The 25,865-nt window shown below is 41.6% G+C and overlaps 1 protein-coding gene across 4 annotated transcripts in view; it reads right to left on the reverse strand.

The window, feature by feature from the left end:
• Nucleotides 1-7,714: 7,714 nt before the first annotated feature.
• The window catches only part of INO80D (INO80 complex subunit D), a 55,749-nt gene continuing 37,598 nt past the window's right edge, over nt 7,715-25,865 (reverse strand). For 2 of the 4 annotated variants that reach the window (XM_054070267.1, XM_054070268.1), the window contains exons 9-12: nt 24,231-24,364; nt 22,586-22,803; nt 22,026-22,183; nt 7,715-21,053 (exon numbers count right to left, since the gene is read on the reverse strand). In XM_054070267.1, coding sequence (XP_053926242.1) covers nt 19,885-21,053; nt 22,026-22,183; nt 22,586-22,803; nt 24,231-24,364 — 1,679 coding nt within the window. In that variant the 3' untranslated portion in view covers nt 7,715-19,884. The remainder of the gene's footprint in view (nt 21,054-22,025; nt 22,184-22,585; nt 22,804-24,230; nt 24,365-25,865) is intronic. The other 2 variants (XR_008450448.1, XM_054070269.1) reach the window with 2 other exon arrangements.

Here is a 25,865-nt window from a genome sequence, read left to right on the forward strand (position 1 = left end):
GATGAAAGGACTCCAGATGCGTACGTGGCTGTGACTGCTTCATATTGTTTGGGAATTTCAGCCCTGAAAACAGAAGAGACAATCCTGATGAAATATGTAAGCCTTCACTTGAATGCTATCAAGACAGAATCAAACCTAGTGTTAAAGCACAAATACAGAAAGGAAACGCAAGAGGAAATGAAAAGTGAAAGAGAATCTCCCTTTGAAAAAAGTAATAAAGATATTCTACCTCCCCACGCTTTCCCTTATCTCACTCTGCTTGGGGAACATCAGTTCTGCACGTGTGAGCTGCTGCACAGACTATGCCACATATTGCAGGATGTAATTTCTTGGTTTGAACAGAACAATTGGAACCGAGGGCTCCGTCATGCTCCTCAGCACCCCCTGCACAGCCCCAGCCCCACAGCTCACACGCTGTCATTGTACTCCCAGTACGGCCACTCTGGAATAAACCCAATGCATGTCAGGCAATACTGGTCTTGAAAAACCTCTTACCATGGCTCGCTGCTCCTTGCAGTGTTTGTGCAATGAAATAAAAATAGGAATGCAAAACTGAAGCTGAGTGACCAGGAAGGTCAAGTCACCCAAAGCTGCAGCATCTTTGTCCTGCCCTTGGCCGTCCACCTGGTTTCTCTCTGCTTGCTCCTTCCCAGGTCCTGACACCACATTCAGCAGTTCCTGTGCACTTGCTGGGGACCACAGTTGTGACAGAGGTCCTTTAAAGCAGCCCTGCCAGCCTGGCATAGGTTGGGAAAGCGTTGATGCTAGTGCTGGTCTGGAGGGCACAGCTCTGTTTCGGTGTAGTTCAGCACTGGGGGTACTGAACAGGCGAGCTGTGTCGCACTGCCAGGAAGTTTTCACCAGTGAAGACAAAAGAAAATTCAAACCTTTTGATTTGAAGCTTTCTGATCCAACAGAGAGGTCTAGCCATCAGGGAATGAGTTTGACAGGTGGCTCTTGTGTTGTGGTGCTGTCTGAGATTCAATATGAACCACAGCTGTTAAGATTACTCAAAACCAAGGCTTTCAGGTTCCAGTCTTGGGCTGCAGAAAATAGCTTGAATCTCAAGCAAGAATATACTGCAGGCTTGCTTTAGCTATACTTCAACCTGTGATGATGACACACTCCCACCACTGCACATTGGTGTGGGTGCAAGCAGACCACGTCCACTTGGAGAGCAACCCAGCAGACATCCACCCAGGTTCTGCTCTGCAGCTGGGGCAGATGGACCTTCACAGTTAACGGCATTAAAGCTAGCTTACATCCTTTGATAAATGGGTCTCTGCTGACCATTGCGTGCTGTAGGCATCCACCAGGGAGGCAGCCAGGCCAACTGCAGAGGAGAGCAGGACAGCCCTCAAACTGCTGCCCTCCTCTTGCCAGTGCCCTCCTTCTCCGCTTCCAACCCAAGAATGGTGCTTTGCTCCTGCATAGACCAAGACAGCAGAATTATTATAAGTATGCCATGGACTCAGACAGGCCATTTGCAAGGAACAATCCCAGAGTAAATAATTAGCAAATTACCTGTTTGAAAATAGAAGTAGAAATCTTAATTCTCGATTGTAAGCAGTCTGGCATCTTTCACCTAAAAATTACAGCCAGGAACCAATTTCACAATGCAAGCCTTGCACAGTAATACTTTCCTTTGCCAAGCCATTTTCCCAGAGTAAACAAAAACCTCTGAGAATGCTTATCTTGGTACAAAACCTTGCAAGAAAAATAAACAGAATTACGTCCAAAATGAAAAATAAAATAGGATGTGTTGGCTTTATAGCACTGGGAAAACCATAAAACTTAATACTGTGAGTGCAAGAGGTTGAAGGCGTTTGCTCTCATCGGTGTAGCCCCTCCATCAAACACCACCTTCCACTGCAAATCAAGTCCCAAACAGCTGGTGGAAAAATGGAAGGCAGAGGGAAAACAAGGCCAAATTATGAATTATATGAATGAGTGGCTGTATTTTTATGGCATTAGAGGCGATCAAAGTAAAAAGAGGATTATCTTTTATAGTTTTGATGTATTTATGAACTATGCACCACAGGCTGCATTTCAATTATAGGACCAGAGAGTAACAAGGATGGGACATGATGTTTAAATCCTACCAGTTTTCTAGCCAGGAGTTCTCACGACTGGATGGCTGCCCATATAGGACAGAGTGAGGAATATGGGCTGGGGGGGCTAATAAAGCAGCAAGAGGATGAGAAATACTGTCTGTCATAGCTCCACAGACTGCAAACTAGAGCCTTGGACAAGAGATGAAAGCAGACCAGAGCGAGCTGCTAGCAAGAGCTTGAGTTCTACTGGAGTACACTGGGGTGTAAGAAAGACAGCATAGCCTGCAGGGTGTCCACCAGAGGAGACAGCCACTGGGCAGCACATGGACAAGGAGGAAGATGTGGAGCAAAGAGTATGCAAGGCGATGGTGAAGCCAGCTGTGCTGCCAGGTGCCACCGGGACGGTGAGGTGCGTGGGACAATGGAGATCCTATGAGATGGGCTTCCATAATGCATGCAGACACCAGAAGTGAGTGATAAGGACAGTGTCTTTTTGTGTCATCCACTGATGCTGAACAGATTAAATCACATTGAGTCACTTACTCTTTTCTGCTGATGTCCTCACTGATTTTCTGTACATTTCAGATTGTGTTTAGAGCCCCTAGAAGATTCATATATTGTCTCTTACGGACTCATCTTGGAGCAGCCAGATACAGATTCTGGCACTGGTTAAGAGTACCAGTCATAAAATCCAGGAAGAAGCATGAAGAGACAGATAGAAAGCTTGCGGATAAATACCTCGTGTTAGTGGGGGGAAATAAAGGAACAGTGCCTGCAAGTATTCAATTAAATAGAATAAGCATTAAGCTGCCACCCCTCAGCTGTGCTCTCCGTCTCCTGGCAAAGGCAGACGGCAGTAGTACTGCCTGTGGGCAAAGCCCACTCGAAAGCAAAGACACACTCAAAGAGACACAGCATGGTCTTCATTGAAACAGTCTGCTCCCTACAGCACGGGGCTGTGTGAAAGCAGCCAACATCACAGCAAACCGGGAACCGATAAGAGCAGGACTCCTGGCTTTTCAAGCATTTTTCATGGGAAATGTTGGCTAATAAAGGCATCATCTTTTTGGCGTGTCATCGCAGGAAATTTGCTACAGGCAGCCAGCTTTGCAGGGCATACGAAATATCGCAGCAGCCCTGCTGAATTTTTCTAAGAGAGAATATTTGTCAAGATCTTTATCTCCATCATCTTTGAAAGGGCCTGCCTCAGACAACATAGATATTTGTGCGAGACCTTGACTGATTCTAATTTCTTAATTAGGGGTATTAGGAGTACCTCTGCCAAGCAAGGCCTTGTACCTGGGCAGAGCTGGTAGAGATAAAGGAGTCAAGTGAAGAGGATAAGGTCTGACAAGGAACAATTCTGAGTTCCAGGAATCTAATTTTGCTGACCAGAATCTCTTCAGCAACAATTTTAGTTGCAGTCTGAGGGGAAAAGAGATGGAGAAGGCAAGACAAAAACATTGCACAAAATGGGCAAAGACTGGGTAAAGAAGGAGGAGAAAAAAACCCAAGCTATATTAAACAGTAGGACCCAAGGGAAAACAGAAAAAATGAGATTAATAACAGAAGAAACTGGCTGGCTCCACTGAGCCAATGGTGGTTAACAGAAAAATTAAATTCTGTGGGATTAAACAAGGCATTAAACTGGTTGGAGGTGGGAGTGGAACCAAACAACCAAGTGCTCTCAGATTATAAGTCAAGTGGCTTTACTGACTTTGAACACTCAGCTGGACTGGAAAAGCTCTTTACTAAAGCAGCGATAGCAAATGCACGCAAGCTGCTGAGAGCACAAATTATAGAAGACTACACGCTCAAGGAGGCATCCTCTGCTGATGCTATTATATATCTTGATTCAGGCAGCAAGTTTAAATGTCTGCACCAACAGGCAGCAGGAATGTGCAGAGAAGAACCCCATATGTCTCATGTGTCTTGGATTTAACCCATCCATATGCCTCTAAGTGCTTAGAGAATCGCCCCTTAAGCCTCTCTCCCCATCCCAATTGGGTTCATCCTGATAGGGTGATGGCAAAGAACTCTTTTCATTAGCAAATGGAAAATAAAATCCAACAAAGGCATTATTTTGAGGACGTGTCCAAAACTTGTTCTAAGAACTTCAAGGCCCCCAGACTCAGGCAGCTCTCCCAGCACTGGAACAGATCAGCATCACCATGGAGAGACACAGGGAAGCTGTAACCAGGTGCCACATGCCCAGTGTAAAAATGGTGACAACAGTAACTTTGGGTAATATCTACAAGCACTTTCATGGTCCAGTTCTGCACAAATTCCTCTGGCACAGACATGGACCCACTCCACGTTGGTGCCAATGTAGTGGTGTTGTAACTGAGACTCGCAGCTCGAAATCAAACTTTGGGAGACTGCTGGCAAAAATCTGACATAAATCAACCTCTCTGTTCTTGCTGATGCCTTGGCACCAGCTGGCTAAGGCAGGGTTGCTGCTACCCCTTCAGCTGGAGTTTTGGCCCAAGGCATTTCTTCATGAGCACCACCACTCTCAGTACATGGTAAAGCCTCAGCGCAAGAAAGCCACAGCTTGCAGAGAACTACTCCAACACACTTAAAGCCCACGAGAAACCAAGATTTTTTTGCCTATGCAAAGTTCTTTTTAGCATAAGCCATGCCCTGTTGTACAGCATATGACACACATGCTCTGATGAAGGACTACATAGATGGAGAGAGTGCCATGTCAGCTGCTAGCTGTGCTCCTCACAAGCCTTACAGCCCTCCCTGGGATCACTATGTGGGATCACAACACCAGTGCGCAGCTGGGAAGACCTTCTCCCTTCACTCTCACCACAGCACTTTTTCCTCCTGCAGGAAAAGTCCACCACTGCATCCAAAACTGACTGCAATGAGGAGGCTGGAAGTGGCTGACATCCATGACAACCTCCAAGGAAATGTGGGCTTGCAGAACACAAAGGAGCTGTGAGAAAATATTGATCAATGCGACAGCATTTGGACCTGTATCAGTAGTGCAATCTGTGTCAGCTACCTGGTAGGCATCACAGTAGAGAGCCCCGCAGATCAGATTTGCAAGAGCCCCCTCGGACAGCTGGATACAGGGGCTTTCTACCAACAAGAGTTTCACAGGATGGAAGCAAATCATTTGAATTTGGAACAGGCAAGAACTTGAAGCTGGTGCACAACCTGGGCAGAAACAGGCATCACAGTCAGGCTGAGTTCACATAATAGGACTCTCCTCCACATTGGTGGCTATGTCAAACATCGCGAGCGAGATGTAAGGAGTGAACAAGACACACAAGCCTCTTGGTGCCGAGGACATCTGTCAAGTGAGTTACTGAACATGAACATGGGATGTTTGCACCATTGTTCCCCTAGAGAAGCACACAAATGCATCCGAACATCAAAGCTACTTTGCTTTCAGGGACATTTTTGGCACAACACTTCAGTTTCCTCACAAGATTCAGTTGTACAGAGTCTTCACTGGCACCTTTCCCAGGTCATAAATTAGCACTAGCAGTAAAACAAGGCAGTCATTCCCGGGCTGACCCTCACGCCAGTAAACACGGCAATCACTTCTTAGATCCTTAAAACAAGTGTCTTGTATCTCCAATTCAGTCCTGACAGCTGCAGAGTACCAGCCCTGTGCTGCAGTGTGGGGTCCAGCGACGGAGTGCAGAGGATACCCCCGTTAGTTCCTGCTGATGGGACAATTGCCCGTGACTATATGTGAAGAGAGAGAGGTTGTCTTCACTGCTGCAGGAAGCCAAGCTTCCAAATTTAATAAAAGTTTCTCCTTCCAATTGCTTCACCAAGTACCAGAGCAACTCTTGCAACAGTGTCGTCTGCTTCACCAAGTACAAACTAAATGAGCTTTCCTGAGAAAATAATTGCCAACTATTAGAAAGCTGCTGTTGGAGCTCAAGAGAACCATAAGCACACAAAGATATAGCACATTCTTCCTGAATTGATACTTCAAACAAAACCTATTTGTGCTTCGAAATGTGATACTAGAACCATGATCGGTTGCTTTTGTAAAGTTTCAAACTGAGACATGGAATTATTTTCTAAGAGCAGAATTTCTTTGTTGTTCATGGAAACACGGAAAAAAAAACCCAGGTGATGCAGTTGTTCTCTACCTTAGTCAGCAGAGGAGTCTCAACCCATCTCTCGTCAAGCCCATGATGAAGAATGCACAGGTCAGGACCAGACTAGTCAACTGCTTCTGCCAGGGAGTCATCCTCAGCGAAGAGCCCCAGTCTTCCTAACTTCCACCTTCTTCCTCCTCATCATGGCTCCAAATCCAAGTAGCAACTTACTTCTACTGTTTCATTAAAAGCAGATTTTTAACAACTATTTTCTCCGTAAGAATCATTTCTTCTACTTCTCACCATCTTGCCTTTGAGAGCTACTGAGAAACGAACACTTTGAAGGATCAACTTTGAAGGATCCACACGTACAACCAGAATTGCGTCAATAACAACCCAGATATGCCTCATCACCGTTACCCCTATAGTGCCCCTGACCTTGAAAATTCCCTACAATGGACAAGCTTGGGGTCGATTTTCTCCAGCTGCTTTGCGCTGAACTTATGTGGCTGCACTCTCCTTTTGTTTCCTTTAAGTGTCTGATCTTTTCTGTCGTCACTCTGTCTTGACAAATGTCTGCATGCGGCATTTTCAGTGTACTCCCTTCTCCCAGGAAGGCAAGGTATTAAAGCACAAACTAGTCTCTTCCTTTGCCATGAAACCTTTGCAGCATGTGTTAGCATGGAAGACTGCATCTTTCACTGACATCACTTCCCCTGTGGCCTGAATTAAAATCAGACACTGTGAAACGCTGCTCTAATTGTGCTCTCTAGAACGGCCAGGCCACTGTTCTTTGAGAATAGTCAAATTACTGAATCCCCTTCTCAACAATCTCTGCTGATACTTACTCTAATGATCAGGGCAGCATTAAGTGAGACTGCTGTTAAAAAACAGTACCTGGAAGATGGTCTCACCTCCTAGCACATGACTGCTTTTCCCTTGCAAGTCACAACTTCAAACACATTGGGGATGGAGACTAGCAAAGCAAACACCAGTTGCAGCGCACACTCGTGCTGGAAAGCAAAGAGGAAGACTTCACAAGGAAAATAGTGAGAGGAAGATACAGCAGCCATCTACTCACTGTGAAGTGTCCAAGGCACAGTTCTCTCTAAACAGAGGACATCCTTCAAGCTTTGCAGAAAATCCACTCTCGGAGAGCAAGTCCAGCACAGGAAGGTCAGTGCCAGCCAAGGCAGTCTAGTCTGCACCAGTCACAGCAGAGCGGCAGGAACGGGCGCTTTTCCCCAGCGCACAGCTGACTGTGTCTGAAGAAGGCAGTGGCAATTTGCAGCATCTGTCTGACCCAGGTAGTCACCACATGCCCGCCCTGGCCTCGCGATCCAGCCCAAGAGCTGACTGGAGCCCCATGGTATGTCAGCAACCATCTTTTCTCATTCACACGCTAATCCTCAAAATAACACCATAACTCCCAACTTACCAATTCTGGTGATGAAGCAAGAATATATTTTTTAAATCTCAGAAAACTTAACATGTAAGACAAAATTCTATTCTATACCTCTTATTTTAAGTACATTTCAAGTACATTTCAAGTACAGTTCTGCAACTCAAAACAGAAAACAAGACTATGTGTTTTCCAGGCTAGTGATCCAGAGCTAAAAAGCACTATAATTGGAATTGGGACTGAGACTGAAGACCCCAGTTTGTTCGCAAAACTAATTAGCTAATGTTATTAGAAAGCAATATAGAATAAGCAAGGGCAGAATCAGACTCTACAGCTATCTAAGCAAAGGACAGTTTAATAACTGCACTTAGGATATGCTTATAAAAGAAATAAATCACTTCATGGATTAGATTTCAACCTGGGCAATATTCATACATCTTGGACTTAGCAAAATGGCTTGAAGAGGAGAGTTTAATCATAGTAAACACAGCTACTTCACAGCAAGATTTATTAATACATCCAAAAGAAAGAAAAAAAATCATTTTGTCACACTATATACAGATAATACATACAGTGTTTTATACACATATTACATCAGTTTTTACACAAGAAAAATATACATAAAAATGTAAACTTCTGTATACAAAAACCCTTAAACAAATTAAACAAGGACCAGATAACAAAAGGAGACCAATCTATTATCATTTCATTGATTTTGTTTTTTTAAATGGTAATACAGTACATTCATTGAGAAATATGAGGAACATGTGAGCCAACCTTTCCTATTTAAAGGGAAAGTACAAACACAAGCTTTCCTACCTGCCCCTGGAATGCTGTTCCTGAGCCTCCAGCACTAGAAGCAGCGAGTTGCTATCGCTGCCGGGGACCCTGTAGGAAGCAAACTTTCCTCTCTGGCATCCCCATGCCCCGCACTTTACGAAAGCAACACATCCGCAGAAGCAACCTGGACCGGGCTTTTTGTGCGTATTAGCTAGTCTTCCAGCTAATACCCGAGACGGGATGTGGCAATGCAGGTTTGTATGTTCCCTTTAAGCAGTCATTAAGTGGATTTACCTTTTCTGGAGTAAGTTGTTTAGTTTTCCCAATGTATGGTATGCTGAACACGTGTTGAGATGAGAGGGAAGAAGGAAGGGGTGTAAGAGACTGCTAATCCTTGCTACCATGCAGTTACTTCAAAATCAGGTATGTTTGCAAGCTACAATTCACTGTTTCAAAATACACTGCCTCACCTTTGCTTTCCCACTGCAACTTGTTTACATTTTAAACTCTAGTGGCCAAACAACTGTACGAGGCTCTTTGTTACAAGGCTGTTTCTGATATCAAAGCATGATCAAGCTACCTTTAAAATGACACCAAACACAAACTTCTCTGAGACAGCCTTAAAAAGAGTCAGCATTCCCTCTAAGCATTTAGATTTGCCATCTTCTCTTTTATTAAATCTAGGATAAAGATATTTACTCTTAACTGCAAAAAGGATCTTTGTTGGGATTCTGTTGGGATCTGTTTTGCTCCATTTGCAGATAGACATCTTGGGGAACTGGAGAGGAAAATAACCCCAGAAAAAACCCACAACAATAAATCCAGATCCTAAAACCTCAGGCATCAAATAAGAAGGGAACTACTTAATATCTTAGCAAAAAACAGTTGCAGGAACTTACTGGAAAGAAACAAATGATAAATTCCAATGAAGGCTTCACACATTAAGTAAGTTAAAGACTTGTTATAAGCATCTTCAGTGAAAACATCCATCCTCCACAAAGTATGTTAAAACGTAACACAATGGTGATGCACTGGTATTTCTCCTGAAAAGAACAGGACATGAGATCTCCTTAGCAATATCAGTACTATTGAACGTAGGAGGTGAACAATGACTTACAGAAGTAAAGCAATAAGGGAAAAAGCTCTGCAAAAGAAACTATGAATCATTAATTATAATAGGGCAAAAGGGGAGATGAGGCAGAATGCGATTACAGTACGCCTCAGAACCCCCTGAAGGAAGGAAATAAATACTTAGAAACTTGTGTTTCCATTTCTTTCTTACGTTCATCTAAGTGATGGTGGGAGTAAGGGCTTGTCTGCTTGCTTTTGTTTTTTTATCTTTTTTCTTTTTTTTTTTTTCTTTTTTAAATAACAACCCTTCTAGTAAAAATTCAAAGGACAATTACAAATGGCTTTACATAATTAAGAGTCTTCTTTTTAAAATAAAACTTTGAGAACACATTTCTCCGCTTCTGCTATAGAATGCCGCTTGAATGAAAATATGTCATAAGGGACAGCAATTTGCAAAAAGTGGGGGAAAAAATTGCCAACCAAGGTTTATAACATATACACATGTATATGCAGGACATCTACACTCTATATACATATTTAATATACGTATGCATGAGCATATATCAGGAGAGAACCAACAGGTACCTTCTCCACATACATAAACTAAAAGAGCATAACATATGTGTGTGTGTGTATAAATATGTATTATACACACACAATACACAGAAATACCCATACACACGCCCAAACATATGTATTATAGATATCTTCGTGTATGATTGCATGAAAGCTCAGATGGAACAGTACACCAGTTACCTTTTTTCTAATAGAAATGCAAGGAAGACAAAATTCCACGGCTGAATTGTGGCCAAGAAAAATCGTGCCATATCCATACTGAAAACGTGGAATGCAGCACAGTTTGATGACAGAATTGGAGCAGCATTCACCATTGAAACTGAAGCCTAAGTAAGCCAGGAGTTTCAACAGCGCTTAAACGTGACTGAGCAGGCTTCCGAAAGCTGCTTTCTGCTAAAAGGATATAGAAGCTCCATTTAGCCAGAAAACAGAAAATAAAATACTTAAAACTACCATTTACTTGTGTAAGCAAGATCACTCAATGCACAATGAGAGGCAAAGCGCTAGCATGTTAATGGTCAACTCTGCAGCTCCTTTTAAAATCTGTTTAATGGTAAAATGTAACAAGTTGTGTTCCTCTTGATATGTTTGATGGCAACTGGGCTGTCTTCTGCTTACTGCCTGCATCGCAGGAAACACAAACCAAACTCCCTTTCCTTCTCTGGGGCTGAAAACCAAAGATAATTTTCGGTGGGTGCGTTTTTCTCAATTTTAACATTTACTCTAACACAGAACGCTGGGTTAACCTTTTAATGTGCTAGGAAGCTTTACATCAGGTTCTAAGAAAGTTTGTGTTCATCTACAAATCAATCATAATTGAATAGCTGGGAAATTGCATAAGCTCAAGCAAGTGCTCAGGCCCCGATTCAGCTGCCACTACAGTCACCAAGAGAATTTCCCTAATGCGTAAGTAGAGCCGGATTGGGCCATTACAGCTGATTGCTGCTAGCAAGAGAAATTGTAGAGATGCTGGGGGACAAGGAGGAGCTGGAAGGGAGGCAATGAAGCAGAGAAGCAGAAGAGGTTGGCATTGCAAGAGGCCTCAACGAGTATTAATATAGAATAAAAGAAAAAACGTACCAAGGAAACTCCACTGTGAGGGCTGAGGTAACACAAATCAATGGTGACCAAGCTCAGATCAGTCACTAATGTCATCAAAATCCGTCAGAGAATTAAAACAAACTTGTTTGGCACAAGTGCTTACCTGTTACACATACATTATGTGGCTAGTCTCTTTAGTTCACACACTTACTCATGTTATGACTAATGTACATGTGTGTCATAGAACGTATATTCCATCTATACATCTGTATGCATGTTATAGATTTAGATTGATTGTGTTCGTATGTATTTATTGTACATCATCAGGGCAAATCCACATTCAGCAAAGTGCTACCAACATCTCATATACAGATATATCTCTCTGTACAGGTATACACAAAAATGGGTCTACTCTTCCCCATAAAGGCATAAAGATTTATGCTGCTAACTCCCACTACCATCAAATAAGCAGAAGGAAAGGCCTCTGACAACTTCCACCTCGCTGCCCTTTCACTTGTATGCATATGTGCCAGAAACGAATTGCGGGGAGGGGGAAAGGGGGCATCAACATACTGATAAGGAGGGGGATAGGAAAAAAAAAAGAGATTTGATTTGCAAATGCTTTAAAAAAAAGCCTTCAAAAATTCAAATGTCTGTGCAATACTGGAAGCTCTGCTTTTCTAAACAGATTTTTAAAGTCACCAGGATCATCATCCTTAAAAGTGATACTGTATGAATAAATAACAAATAGGTTACTTTCTCCAGCCTAAATAGAACAGTATGAAGAGTAAGCCAATCTGTAAGAATGTTTCTGACTTCTCACGATTTCAAGTGAGAACTCTTAAAAAGAGATCTTCTTTCTCCAATCACGAAAAAAAAAATGTTAAGTGGCTACAATTAAATTCCAAATTTCACAGCACAAGGGAAAACTCCCTGGACTGAAAATGTATTTTGTTCTGCAACACCACAACAGCAATTTTGGGGCAAAATTAATACACACTAAGACCCTCAGGAAAGAAAATAATCTACTTTGAAGACAAGATCCTTTTACAGAACAGAAATCACCCCACAAACAGTGCCCCTTACAACCTAATTAGAAAACACAAGTACACTGATTGACAGCATTTTCCAAGTCAGACCACAGGAGATTCGGGTATTAATTCGCAAAGATACAGCAATTCCCATGCCTCTCCATCCCAACAAATACAGACCTTCCCTTTGCATTTTCTCCTGAAAAATATCACTCATTCTCCCTCCTCCTCCTCCATTTGTTTTATTTAAAGGCTGTCTTTGGGAGCTTGGTATTTTCATGGCATTTTAAACAGGGCTCAATGCAGTCATTTTAAAACAGTAAAATTGACATGATATCAGAGTTAGCCTTATAACAGAAGATTATGTAGTAGAGAGTTTCGGTTATTTATACAACAGTGAGGACATAACAACCCCCCACTAAATAATCACATTTCTACAATACATTCCATCACCTCTTGACTACTTTTCTCTTTACAAAACTATGACCTACGTACAATATACACATTCGTATCGCACATACATCCCCCCCAATGCATATTTTTTGTGTGTATATATAATACATACATGCACACAAGCAGTCTAATTCTATTTATAAGTCACAGTGGGAATTCCTTTGTGAGGAAAAGAGGGGAAAAATTCCTGAATAAGACACTGTAGATTCCTAGTGTTCGGACTTTTCAAATTCCAACTCACAGAGCTAACTGGAAATAAATACATATAAAAAAAAGAAAAGGTCTTACAAACTTGGTTCACAACTTCCAGCTACAGTAGTTGGATTTTCTTAATTTGATCTATTTACCCTGTAACTAAACTTCTAATCGTAGGTACAAACCACGGATAAATTATTGCAGAATGCAACACTCAAAATAAAATTTAAAGAGTTATAGAACAGTAATATAAGGGTTAAAAAGAGTTCTATGCTTTGTTGATACAGGATACCATTTTATTTTATTTATATATATATATCTATATATAGATATAGATATCTGCAAGGTAGCAAAGAATAGCTGTACACCTTGACACGGCAAAGATCCAGTGTAAAAAGGTGCTTCACTAGTTTGTTTCTCCAAAAAAAGCTTGTATATAATTTTATAGCTATTAAAAACACATATGCAACATAATTCATTACACTCAATACAGCTTTAGTATAAAACTTATAATTTATGAGGTGATGTTAATAGCATAAATTAATATACCATTTCTCTTAAAATCTACAATAAGTATTCTGAAAGCTCATTGGGGAAGGGTATCTTTAAATAAAAAGTTTAAAGCTGAGCGCGATGAAAAAGATTCTGTATGTTGAGATGAGAGCCTCGAGCCTCGAGAAGAGAAAGAGTCCCTAAGCCAGACACCATGGACTATAAAACTGAACAAAGATTTCTCCTTCTTGTGCTCTCACTTAGGTAACGCTCTACCTTAAATTATTATTTACTTTTAAAACTACTTTTTTTTTTTTTTTTTTTTTTTGTTAACTGCCCTTATTTCCACAAGGAATCCCTGAGACATACCCAAAACTGTACAGTGAAGGTCATCACTGTTCAGAGAAACTGGTTCAACCCCTTCTGGTAGGATGTAGCTATTTTGCATGAGATTCGAACTGTCCATCCCTTCAGAATTAACCTGTTTGCACCAGAACCAACTACACTGTTTAAGACGCAGGTTAGCGAGCCATTTCAGGGTAAATCAGTCCACTCCAAGGTAGAAGCCAACGCCATCGCACTTAGCTACATTAGAGCAATCTGCACCAAAGTTAAAGTTTTCCAGAGGGTATCTGGGAACATTAGCTACCCAGAGTTCATCTCTGTGGGCACCAGCTGACAACAACAGAAAGCAGGTAAAACATTAGCCTCACTGGACCAAGTTCAACATGTGTATGCAGTTGGCACACAGGTACTCTGGACATCTCACTGTGTGTGTGTATAGGGAACTAGCAAGGGGAAGGAGTAGGAAAAATGCATTTTTCTACATCGATTAAGTACTGCTTTAAGGTCAAAAGCCCAATTTTCATCCTGTTCACTTCCAAACTAAATTCTCCCAGCCAGAGTAGATGGAAAAGGTGCCAACACTTACTTCAAGGAGACAGAAAAAGAAAGTCTTCTCCAACTATTGCTGTCAATCTATCGTCAAGACCACTTTCTCCTTTCACACTTCTATTATGTTACCTTATTCCACAGTAGCTAGAGGTGTATGTGAAAGTAGAATAAAATAGGGGAAAGCAAAGAACCCAACCACAATGAGAAGTAGCAGAACAGCAAAGGGAAAAGCTCCCAGAACTATCACTGTTTGCTTTTTGCTTCTAAAAAAAGGCTGAAGATATGAATGAAAAAAATGTTCTAAGACATCTTTTGTAACTCCTCCACCAAACTCCTCTTTCTCAACAATAGTGTTTTTTTCTAGTTTGAAAGACAAAACCAAAACATCACTTTATTGAGCTGAGGTCTCTCATGACCAAATCTCTCAAAGTCCAAGTTTAGGCTTAGTAAGCACAAACATAGATTTTTCCACTAACCCTCCTTACTTTTATTTGGGCCTGGGGTATTGAAAAGAATAATTCAAATTTTTCCTCGTGACTCTCTACTGATGAACTTCTCAAAAGAAGAAGAACCTGTGAGAAGGCAACTCTTGCTAAAAACACCTGCACATTCACTGCTACCATGTGCACTCTCACGATCAATGTTGTAACCCCAGCATCTAGTTCATGGCATATTAGCATGCTGTGAAACACCACCTTACTCACAGCTCTGAGAAATGCTTTAATCTATTGCACTGTCATTCTAGCATCCAAAATGTATGTTATGAACTACAGGAGTCTCTTCTCCTTTTCATTTAGCAGTCACATTCGCTCAGTACCATGGAAGACTTACTGGTTGGCATTACTTATACCGGAGAAGTATCTGAGAATGACGGAATAAAAGAAAGAATGATGAAGAATGTGGAGAGGAAGGAAATAAAGGAGGTATGAGAAGCAGCTCACAACACCACATCATTAAATGTTACTCAAAAGATGAGGAAAGACCTAGAGACCAGAAGACGAGAAAGACCTAAAGATCTGATCAGCACATTAGCTGATTCCTTCAGTTAGTATTTCCACTACCAGACCTTGCAACAGGTTTGCACAGGAGACCTCTCACATAGAATGGTAAAAATACAAAAGCAAACCCGAAACATCCTACCAGGGAAGCTGCCCAGACACCCACACAAATGCCTCCCTGCAGGTTTCTATTGTTTGTCTGCTGAAAGCACCTCCTGCCATTGTCCCTGCACCCTAGAAAGATTCAACTGCAGGCAGCTGACTCTTCTAAATATTTTTCTCTCCTCTCTGCCCAAAGGCTTATACTGTTAGAGAATTCAGCACTGGATTCAGATCGCTGCAGCACAACCACACAGAGAAATACTCCTGGAGCCCTGCCGATGCTTACAGGGAAGCACAGCAGTCACCATGCTGCACGAGCTTAGGGAGGAGCTGGAGTTCAGAAGCAGACTTGCATGCATGTAACCACCAACTTCTCAGGGAAGCCACCTGCTCACTGTTTATTGTACTCCTTTGTGACATTCTTCTTTCCTGGCAAGCAGATTAAATTCCAGACTGTATTTAGATGTGGTTAACAGCAAAATGAAGCTTAAAACTGAATTTTGCTACTCATTTGCATGTTCACCCTACGCCCTTCGCCTTGGCCGTGCCCCTGAAGCCAGTGGCATCACACTGTTCTAACAGCTCACAACAGAACTTCTGAATTTTTCAACAAATACCCATCTCCCTTTTTCCTTGCACTTGTACTTCCAGTATCATCTCTGATATTTAGCTAGCAGGCGATAAATTTCCTGGGGCTTCCACTGCTTTCCAAATGAGAACTGCAAATCCTCATTTCACTAACCCATCGAATTAAGTGAAAAATCTAGCTGCTGCCATCTTCTCTACAGTGCCTGAGGTTGACCCGCAACTGTGCTACCTCTCAGTATTATTGATTTAAAGCCTTTATGCCCAACCATAGAGAGAAGCATGCTATTAAAGACAAAAGAACTCAGCAATAATCTGGAGGAACTGGTAGGCAGAAAGAGACAAAATGATGCATCTTTTGCATGATAGAAATTACAAGGCTAAAGAACAAATCAACTCTGAGGTACCTAAGTGCACATGGCTCCCCTCAAAGTTGGCATAAATTCTTCCTAAGTCAAAGGAAACGTCAAAGCATGTTTTACAGTGTCTTTACATACCAGCCCACCATGAGGTTTTTCCTGATGAGCCTCTGTACACTGTCAAAGTTTGTCTTGTGTTAAGTACTTTTGTACAAAGACTAATTTAGGTGCCATTATTCTGGAAAGTGATGTTACTGGTATTTTATTCTATTTTTTTTTTCAATACTTTAAAATTCAACTCTTATGTAAAGAAATTAACTTTTAAGTTCAACTAGTTTTATTCCATTTGTTAACACAGAAAGGGCACGACAGGCATCGACCATCTCAAATCAATGGACTGAAATTGCTACACTGGCTCTTTGGTGAAAGGGTGATTAGAGTGCTAATTGCTATACGAGGAGATGATACTCAAAAACCTTTGCAGGATCATGGATTCTACTTGGGAACCACAAAAATAACAGCCTCGAGGACTACCTTAACCAGATCTGCAGTGTTTCCCAGAGCAATAAGTTTGAAAAATTGCTGGCTGCACATACCTCTCAGATTGGATCTCTCAAATCCAAAGTAAGACAGCGACTCACAGAAGTCAACAGCTTGTGCGGGTGTAGAAGCCCACCTGGAATGATCCACCTTGTAAAGCTAAGATCAAGACCCGTAATTGCTTGGTGGGCTGTAACCATGAAATCAGCAAAAGTGAAAAAACAGGAGGAGAACCAGGAAAAGGCAAGAGTGGTGGCCCATTTCAGAACTCCGTGTCAGACAGGACAGAGGGATTCCTATTTCAAAAGTATAGAAACTGTTTATTTTTAAAAGTGCAGCTTTATTGCAAACTTAGTTTGCTAATTGAAAAATGTTATGTAGTCATTTTTCAGGAAAGAGTCATTAAGGGATATGCAAAAATTGAAGTCTAAGTCGGAGAAGAGAGTTGATATCCTAGGCTGCCTTAAAGAATGCAGGTACGTAACGGTTATTGATTTAAAATGCGAATTACGGACCTGTATAACCTTGACAGATTTTGAAATTCCCTGTCTAAATCAATGTTCAGATTAGGAGCTGGGTTCTGTTCTGAGTTAGACCAGTATAAACTCACAGTGACCTTAGACCAAACAGCTCCTCTGTTACTTATACCAATGTGAGAGAGTAGAATTTGGCTCTCAGGTCCTCGCCTCCCTTTCCCCCCAGCATTTCCTAAAAAAGAGAAATGTGATGTGGAGCAAATATACTCTGCACTAGCTGCAGTTTCGTTAAGAGTTTGATTGGCATAAGAACGATTCCAAGACCAAAGTCCTGAAACCAGTTTATAGAAATTAACATCCTCTAAAATGACATGAACACACAAGCAGATTGAAGAATTAACCATTTGGTATACTAGTTCTCCACTCTTTTTCAGCCAGCCATCCAAACACATTAAAGAAAGTTTAAGGACACAATGAAAATAATCTGCAAATCAAACAGTTGTCTCCTCAACAAAGTATGGGGAACATAATACAAAAATAAATAAATGCATTGTCAGATTTGCCTCATTTCACAATACCACTGGGCATTCCTCAATCAGCAGGACAATCACAAGCAGGATTCCATAGGCTTCAATTTTTTTCAACTTTTTACATGAATTTAAAACATTTAAATGTTACAAACATATTTAAATCACCACTTAAAAAATATTCAGCTTATATTATTAAGATCTATTTTACCAAGTATGAAATAAGGACTTCATAACAACAGAAGTGTGAAAATAATTTTTGCTTCCTCCACCCACACACACACTTTCAATTTCAGAAAAGGACATATGTATCATCCACACTCCTTTATATTTAAGGACAAATCTTACAAGAAAAGAGGGATAGTATGATTGCTACGATAGTAAGAAGACACAAGACCTATCCCGTTTAAGTTCTGTTCCTTAGCAAGATGGAAGGAGAGGTCTGGGTCAGAGATTTTGGTGTGGACCTGACTGATAGCAAAATTAATTTCTATAGCAATTAAACTTTGTTCAATGATCCCTTGCTCAAACAATTTATTAGGCCTCCCTATTACATGTCCCTGGTATCTCTTAATTTCCTGAATTCGACAAGAATACATGCAGATCGGACTGTAAGGTAGAATGAAATCTCTCTCCTGCAGTAAAAGACTGAAATGTGGGATTTTCTCTCTCATCTGCGTCTCAGGAGCAAACCAAGAAGAGTAGAGACTTGTATATTAAGTAGGAACTACTTTTTACAGTCAAAGTCAGAGTACAGTAGCAAGTTTGAGCCCTATAAAGTCACAAGCAAATTCCTTTTTTCCCTTCCTGATAAAGAGATGGAAGTAAACACCTCACAATTCCTGCTGCTGTTATTTCTTGGATTAAAATAATAAAATTTTTAAAAAAATAATCTAAAAGCTATCAGACTCCTTTCTTTAAGAACTGAAATTACTACCAAAGAGTTTGAAATCTATCTTAAGCCAGTGGGCAGCAAAAGCAAAATTGCCCTGAACACAGAAGGAATTCTATCTATTTTGCTCTAGCGAATTTGTCCTATTTTGCTCTTTTGGTTGGCCATGACTGCTGATAGGTACCTGCTAGTTCCTTACAAACATTCAGCTTCCCATACAGAGAACCTACGAGTGTCAAAACAACTTTATGGCTCCCAAGGAAAACTACCCAAGAAATTCTCAGAAGCTGTATATAATTTGAGAAATTTATCCATTTGAAATCTACCAAAGGGTCTGACCTAGACTTGTGTGGATGGGCAGAATACCAACTGAATTCTTCCAGTTTCGGCTGGGAAATACCTGTCAGCCTGTCAGACGAGGAGTTCTGGACAAAGCCATACTAGAAAAGGCAAATCATCAACGCTACAAGGCCACAGTGATTCAGCAAGGGAGGGAATTTTTGCACAAGAATCTTCACTAATCCATGATCCGTTTCAGTCCTTTCGTTTTTCTTTCTTTTTTTCCCCTGTACTAACCTCGCATCAGCCTTTAGATTTCTGGGCAACCAGTCAACCAATTACCTTACTGCTCAATTAATAAAAAATCATCATAATAATTAATAAAAATCAGCATGCAGTAAGACCAGTGACCAGTTTTGGAAGGGGACAACTCCCACATCTTCATCAAAAGAGGAAAAGGAATTGCTACTCAAAATGCCCCAACCACACGTGCACACAGAGGAGGTCAAGAGACTATTTTAAGAAACTGCCAAACTCATCCTTGAACCAAGATCTTATTTTAGGAATTCAGTGCACCACTCTCAAATCAATGTGTGCAGCCAAGTTTTCCATGCCAGATGCTACCATTGGGAAAAAAAGTAAATAAAAAAAAAATCAAGAGACTTTTGCCCACTGGAAAACTTTCTACCAGATGCTAATGGGATGGCAAGCACTGATCCGAACCCTAGGAAACAGTAACGTGCATCAGTAATCTGAGGTATCTTCCCATTTCTAGGTCTTACTGCCAAGATCAATTACATCCAGTAACTGTGCTGTATCCTTAAGGAATTATTGGGGAACAGTGAACCTGCCTGCAATAAATGAGCACCGGTGCGTAACAAGCACATGTGAACGCTACAGCAAGGTTCACGGAGGGCTAACCCTGGTCAGTACTGAAGCAGGGGATTCCTTCTCAACCCCCTCTTAAAAAAAGGGAAGGGAGGACAGAAAAAATAAAGAAAAAGGGGAAAAGGAAAGATACAAAACACAGGTCCCCCATCTACCTGCACAGAGCCAGGCAGACAAGCTCAGCTGGAGGTGGTGAAGGGCGCAGATGCGTTATTGGTACTGGTAGCGGTGGCACCCGTCACTGCAAAGCCCGTGGGAGGAGCTATGGAACTGTGGCTGGGCTGCAGGTCCTTGGGGATGCCACTGTGGGAGCTCAGCTGGTGCCCAAAGGCTGCACTGAACTGAGGGAGCTGCTGCTTAGGGGAGGTGGAGGCCATGAGTTCAGCGGAGGCAGGACCCATGCCACTAAAACTGGTCTGCGGTAACCCCGGAAGCACACTGGAGCTGTTGGGGGTCACAGTGGCGAAGGCAGGCTGTGTGGTCTCTGAGTGCGAGGTGGTAGGTGGTGTGGACAGGGAGGTGGACAGGAGGTGTCCATCTGCACCAAGAAGGTTGCTAAACGGAGAGGGGTCCCCAAGATTGACAGGAAGATTTCCCCAGTGAGTTCTGGGGTTGACCACCCCGCTAAGTGGCACATCCAGCTGAGTTGGGAGCAAGTGCTGTGCCATCATGGGCATCTCTGCTGAGAAGGTAGCTGCCAAGTTATCACCAGAAAAGGATGTGGTGTGAGGGGATGTGATATGGTCACTGTAGGGAGACGGCACATGCTCACTATCATAATGGCTTCCATGGGGTGAGGAGTGTGAATGGTCACTGCTGTATTGCTGTCGTGAGGTGATCAGGTCATCTGCCTTGCTCAGCAGCTGGGCAGGGTGGGGCCTCTGAGAGGCATGGCTGCCATCATGAAGTCCATGAAACTGTCCTGGGAAGGCTCTCTCCCCAAGGCCACTCTGGCTTATCAGAGTGGCAGAAGTAAGGCCGACGTTGGCTGGGGCTGAGAATTGCCCCTGGATCTGCCCTGCCAGGGGCGTAGGTGGGTTGGACAAGGTAGCAGAACGGAGCAAGTTCTCATCCAGCTCCAGACCGGAGAAATTATCATGTACTATACGCCCATTCAACAGCTCCCCCAGATCCGTGTTAACCTCTCGACTCAAGGACTGCATTCCTGGAGCTCCAGCACCTGTAGAGAACACCCCCATCCCTCTATCTGACAGCTCCTGAACTGGCACACCATCTGTCTGTGTAAGTACTCCAATGGTACTCAGGCACTCAAGAGAAGTTACAGCCTGTAGGGCTCGTTCCAGTTCTTCAGCCTCTTCTGTAGTCGGAAGGAGATCTCCATTTTTACCTGCAGAAACAGGAACACCAGAAGTTAGCGCGCTCCTCTCAGGTGAGCCTGGCATTGGCTCTCTAAGGATACAGATGTACAGACAGTTCAATACAGAGCTGCCATGTATGACAACCTTCCAGAATGGCCTGCAGTACACTGAAAATTTCCTTAACCAACGTTCAATAGGTAGGCAAGGAAAGAAAACTGAGAAGTTACTCCTTCCTCTTCAATGGAATTCCCTCTTTCCACCCTCCTCTTCAACATACTACAGCACAAGATGCCTCCCAAACTCATTAGACTGAAACTAATGACGCTTAAATAAGATTTTCTTCAATGCTGCAATAATGCAAATGGTCCACAAACTCCCTTCTACTTACCATGTTATATCTAGCCTGGGCCTAAAGTTCACACAGTATAAATTTAGGTTAATTTCAACTCAAACACAGTCTGATGTCATGTCATATCAGAAAATGACCAAAGAAATCACATACTGTAACTCTGGGTCCTTCTAATTTCTTTGCTATCTGTGATAGGTACCGAGCTTTAGAATCCAGGAATTCAGGCACAGTTCTGATCAAAAGCTAATTTAAAAGATGTATGTAAAGATTTATTCTCACTCTCTTCTTCTTTTTATCAAAGGCCAACACTGACTGTGATTCCAGCCCCACTCGATGGCAGAAAGATGCCATTACTGAGAATACTCTTGATTAAACTGCAACACTGACAGGCAGTAAAAAACAAAATGAATTATTAAAATACTAAACCAATTAGGATTTTCAGAGCAATAATTATAAAAGCAAGCAGAGATCTACACACATAAGTCTTCTTAAAGCCTGCTTTACTTCAGAGCTCATAAACAAACAATAGAGCAAATGTACTCTCTCATCTAGAAGTTATTACCTCTGCAGAAAAGCAAGCATTTTAGAAACACACACTTCTTCAGTTCACTGACAGTGTTCACATTAGTATAAAAATAAAATAAAATGGTACCTTCAAAGAAATCAAAATCTTGCAAGTCATCAGGCAGTCGTGGCAGGACATCTGCAAAGTCCTCCTGATTCAATTCCAAGTCATGTGGAATGTCTGTGATTTCGTTGGCGATATCATCAGGCAGCTCATCGGCACTCAGCTCTGGTGTGGAGGGGCTCCTGGACAGAAAGTACTGTTAGTCTAGGGTATTCAACTCTGATTCCTTCAAACAACTCCAAATGCATTTTCACCTATAATGGGTGTTTCCCCACACCCTTTTATTCCCCCCTACCATCCAGGAAAAATATGCTTTTAGAAAGTACCATAGGAAGCTTACACTTAGCCCACTGATTAAATATGTAAGATGGGGCACCAGGACCAAGACATTTTACCCATGAAACTCGGTAACTGCTCAAACCTAAAATAACCCACTCTAAGATCTTTTTGAACAGTCACACAGAGATGGAATTTCTAGCCCTACTCCAGGTGCTGATCAGCACAGCAGCATCACACCTTTACACAGTGCTCATTGACACCATTCAAAGTAGCAGTGGGCAAACTTGGGCAGGGCTACCACTGACCGTATGTGGGGCATCTCTACTGGCAGTGAGACACTGGCAGGCATGGTGAGGTTCCCTTGGGGCACTGCGGGAGGAATGGGCTTCTGGGGCCGGCGTGGGCCTCGCCTTCTCTTCTTCTTATGTTTTTTGGTAAGTGCAGGTGGCTTCGTTTTTTTCCTGGGTTTCCTCTGCTGCTGGTGCTGAACTTTACGGGAACTGTCCCCTCTCAAGAAATTGTCCTTTGGAAATAAAACAATAACAATGGGAGCATATTAAGAACGGTTATTACTTTCCTTGCTTTTTCCCCCTGGACATTCCACAGACATTCAACATGTAATGTAAGACACGAGAGACTGCAAACATACACCCAGGTAAGGTTACAAAAATTAAGCTGTTTCCTTCTTCACTGATCCTAAGGGCAAAAATCACATAAACCAAATTGTGAGATATGCTAGATAGGAGATAATGCAGTGCCACTTTAAAAATCATCACAGCAAACCCTAACTAAATCAGTGCAAAACTATAACCTTCGGCAGTATTCCTGCAAGCACTAAAGACAGAACACCATCATGAAGTGGCGACAATATCCTTAGTGTGCAGCAGCTGAAGCCAGCACCCTCAAGTGTCCACTGCCATAATGGAGGGACAGCACTGAGGAAACAGAATTAATAATGTAAGAGTAGGCTAAGGATTTGGTTAAACAACGAAGGCCTCTTTGCTTTTGAAAAGCAATCACTGACCAATTAAAAAATAAATCAAACTATCATCAGTTTTCAGTTGCCATCATACTGTGAATATCAGAGATAGTACGTGTTACAGAAGTAAATCTTGAGATTCACACTGAAGATTGCCTGAGAGAGGGAGAAAATCCAGTACAAACCTGTATAGTGCAAACCACCACATATTAATCCAGAAAACTACATAATTGGCTGGACAAAAACTATACCAACAAACTGACAATAATCCAACCACAAAACAAAACATGCAGTTTTACATCTAATGCCATGAAGGAGGGGCAAGACTGAAGTGGGTTTGTGAATTATCCTAAAAGTTTTGTTCTGGAAGATGCAAGGGAAAAAAGGAGAGCAGATGATATCATAGTAATTTCTGCATTCTCCAAACTTGTAATAGGCCACTGCTCTTCCTCTGAGATACAATGATCCCTGAAGGAGGTTAAAGATAAATTCTAATAGTCACCAAAAGGTAAATTAATGTAGCAAAAATATTAATTGTGTGCTCATAATTGCTATCTACACTTCCTCTATAAAGTATTTTGGGCCCCATGGCTGTTTGAGACGCAACATTCGTACAACACTCATACTATATTCAGATTCAAGGATCAGCAGTGACACAAATGAAAATGACCACAGGATCTCTCACAATGATTTCAGTTTCTTGGTTCAAGAGAAGATCAAATTCCTTCCAGGGAAGGAAGTTCTCATGTACACTTTTATTATATCATTAAAAGTATGTAAAAGATTTTCACAACATACTTTATACTAATTGGGAATGTTTGGCAAGTTTTACCCTCTTCAGAAAAATAAAATGAAACAAGCTCTTACGTTCATAAACTTGCTAGTTATCAACCAAGATTTCATAGAAAGATGGGTTAAAACTCCTGATCGTCCCAATACACAAATAATTACAGTTTTGGCTTTGTACTTACCATTTTTTTGGCATGTTCTTCACACAGAGGTGTCTGATGTGTAATGTCAAAAACTGGCACAGAGCACTGTTGACCATCTGCAAACTTGGCTGTGCAACTTGAGAAGAGCTGCTGAGAACGGTTCAATAAGATATCTGTGCAATTCTGCATCAGGAATAACACAAGGCAACGATGGAGCAACGCCCTTTGATTTATCAATCTGATGAAGATCAGAGCCTTCAACTGTGTCCATAGATGCTATTTTTAATGAGTACCTTAACTTTGTTACTCAAGTTCAAAGCTAGGTAAAGCTCAAATCCAACTTTTAAAGTGAAAAACTGCATTCATGCAGAATCTCTAATGATTTTATTATATATTGAGATAGTTTTATGGAAGCAGCCATTTCACTAATGAGTTCTTAGCAAAAAGAAGCCTTTTCCTGGAGTCTTAATCAATAGATCAATAGTAGCAGTTGGAACAGTGTAGTCAACAGGACTATTTCCTTACGGACTAATGACAATCCATACTGAAACATTAAAGAAAGAGTATTTCTTAATTCAATCATTTAAGGTACATTCTTGGCATTTATCTTTAGAGCACAGACAAAGAAGTTTCAAGATCCTTCCTGCTCCTCTGAAAAAAAGATGTGCAATCAGACAGAAAGGTCAAGTAAATCCAAACGTAAGCTTGCTGAGATTTCCTTCAGAAAAATCCCCTGCAGGAGTGAAAATGTTTCCAGACTTAGAGCAAATCAAACAGATATTTCATTGTGTTTTTTCAAGCAACATTAGGAACACTTCTTCCATCTTGAACAGTTTTCAGACTTCAGCATCACTATGTATATTCAGAAAATATTACAACACAAAAGAAAGGACAAAGAAAAAGGAAAAGCTGCAGAGCAGTCCAGATGGTAGACTTGGACAGATGGGTGACAACCAAGAGCCTGCAACACTTTAGGAGAGACTGTTTCCACTGAGAAAAAAGTGCAGAGGGAAAAAATGGCCACGAATGCAAAATCCCTGCTCTATGCATACCAACAAGCAAGACCACTTAAACTTTAAAAAAATAAAAAATAAAAAATCAGAATCATGAAGCAAACCCCTAGCACATCTGCGCACCATGGTGTTCACTCACAGAGATGGTTTGAACTGCTCTGCATACGACTTTTAAGGGACCTGCAAAAATCAGCCAGGAAAAACAAGGCATGTGCAAAAGAAAAAGACTGGTGCTGTAGTCTGATAGTGAGTGGAACAGACAAGCTCTAGCCACTTAAAATACCAAACCCAAAAGGAGTCACTCCACAAACTTCAACAAAAGGAGTTACTCCAACAAAGCACCAGTAACTCCTCAGCTAAACACAAAAAAAGACAAAGTCTGCAGAATTCTTATGTATTCCGGGTTAGAAGTCGGTCTGTTTATCATCCTCAGAATCAAACCTCACATATAATGAAGTCCCTCCTTTCTGCAACCTTCATGCATCGACTCCTAACATCCTTTTCAGGCTTTGCTTGAAATTCCCAACACTGGGAGTTCTTCCTCATCTAGAATGTGGAATCTGTGAGTGCTCCTATTCTGCTTGTTTAAACATTGCAAAGTATCAGATTTCCATCCTTCTAGTCAGTGTAAGCCATCTTTTTACGCTATGTGTAAAAACTT

Source organism: Cuculus canorus, chromosome 6 (assembly GCF_017976375.1).
Source record: "Cuculus canorus isolate bCucCan1 chromosome 6, bCucCan1.pri, whole genome shotgun sequence".
Classification (NCBI taxonomy): Eukaryota; Metazoa; Chordata; class Aves; order Cuculiformes; family Cuculidae; genus Cuculus; species Cuculus canorus.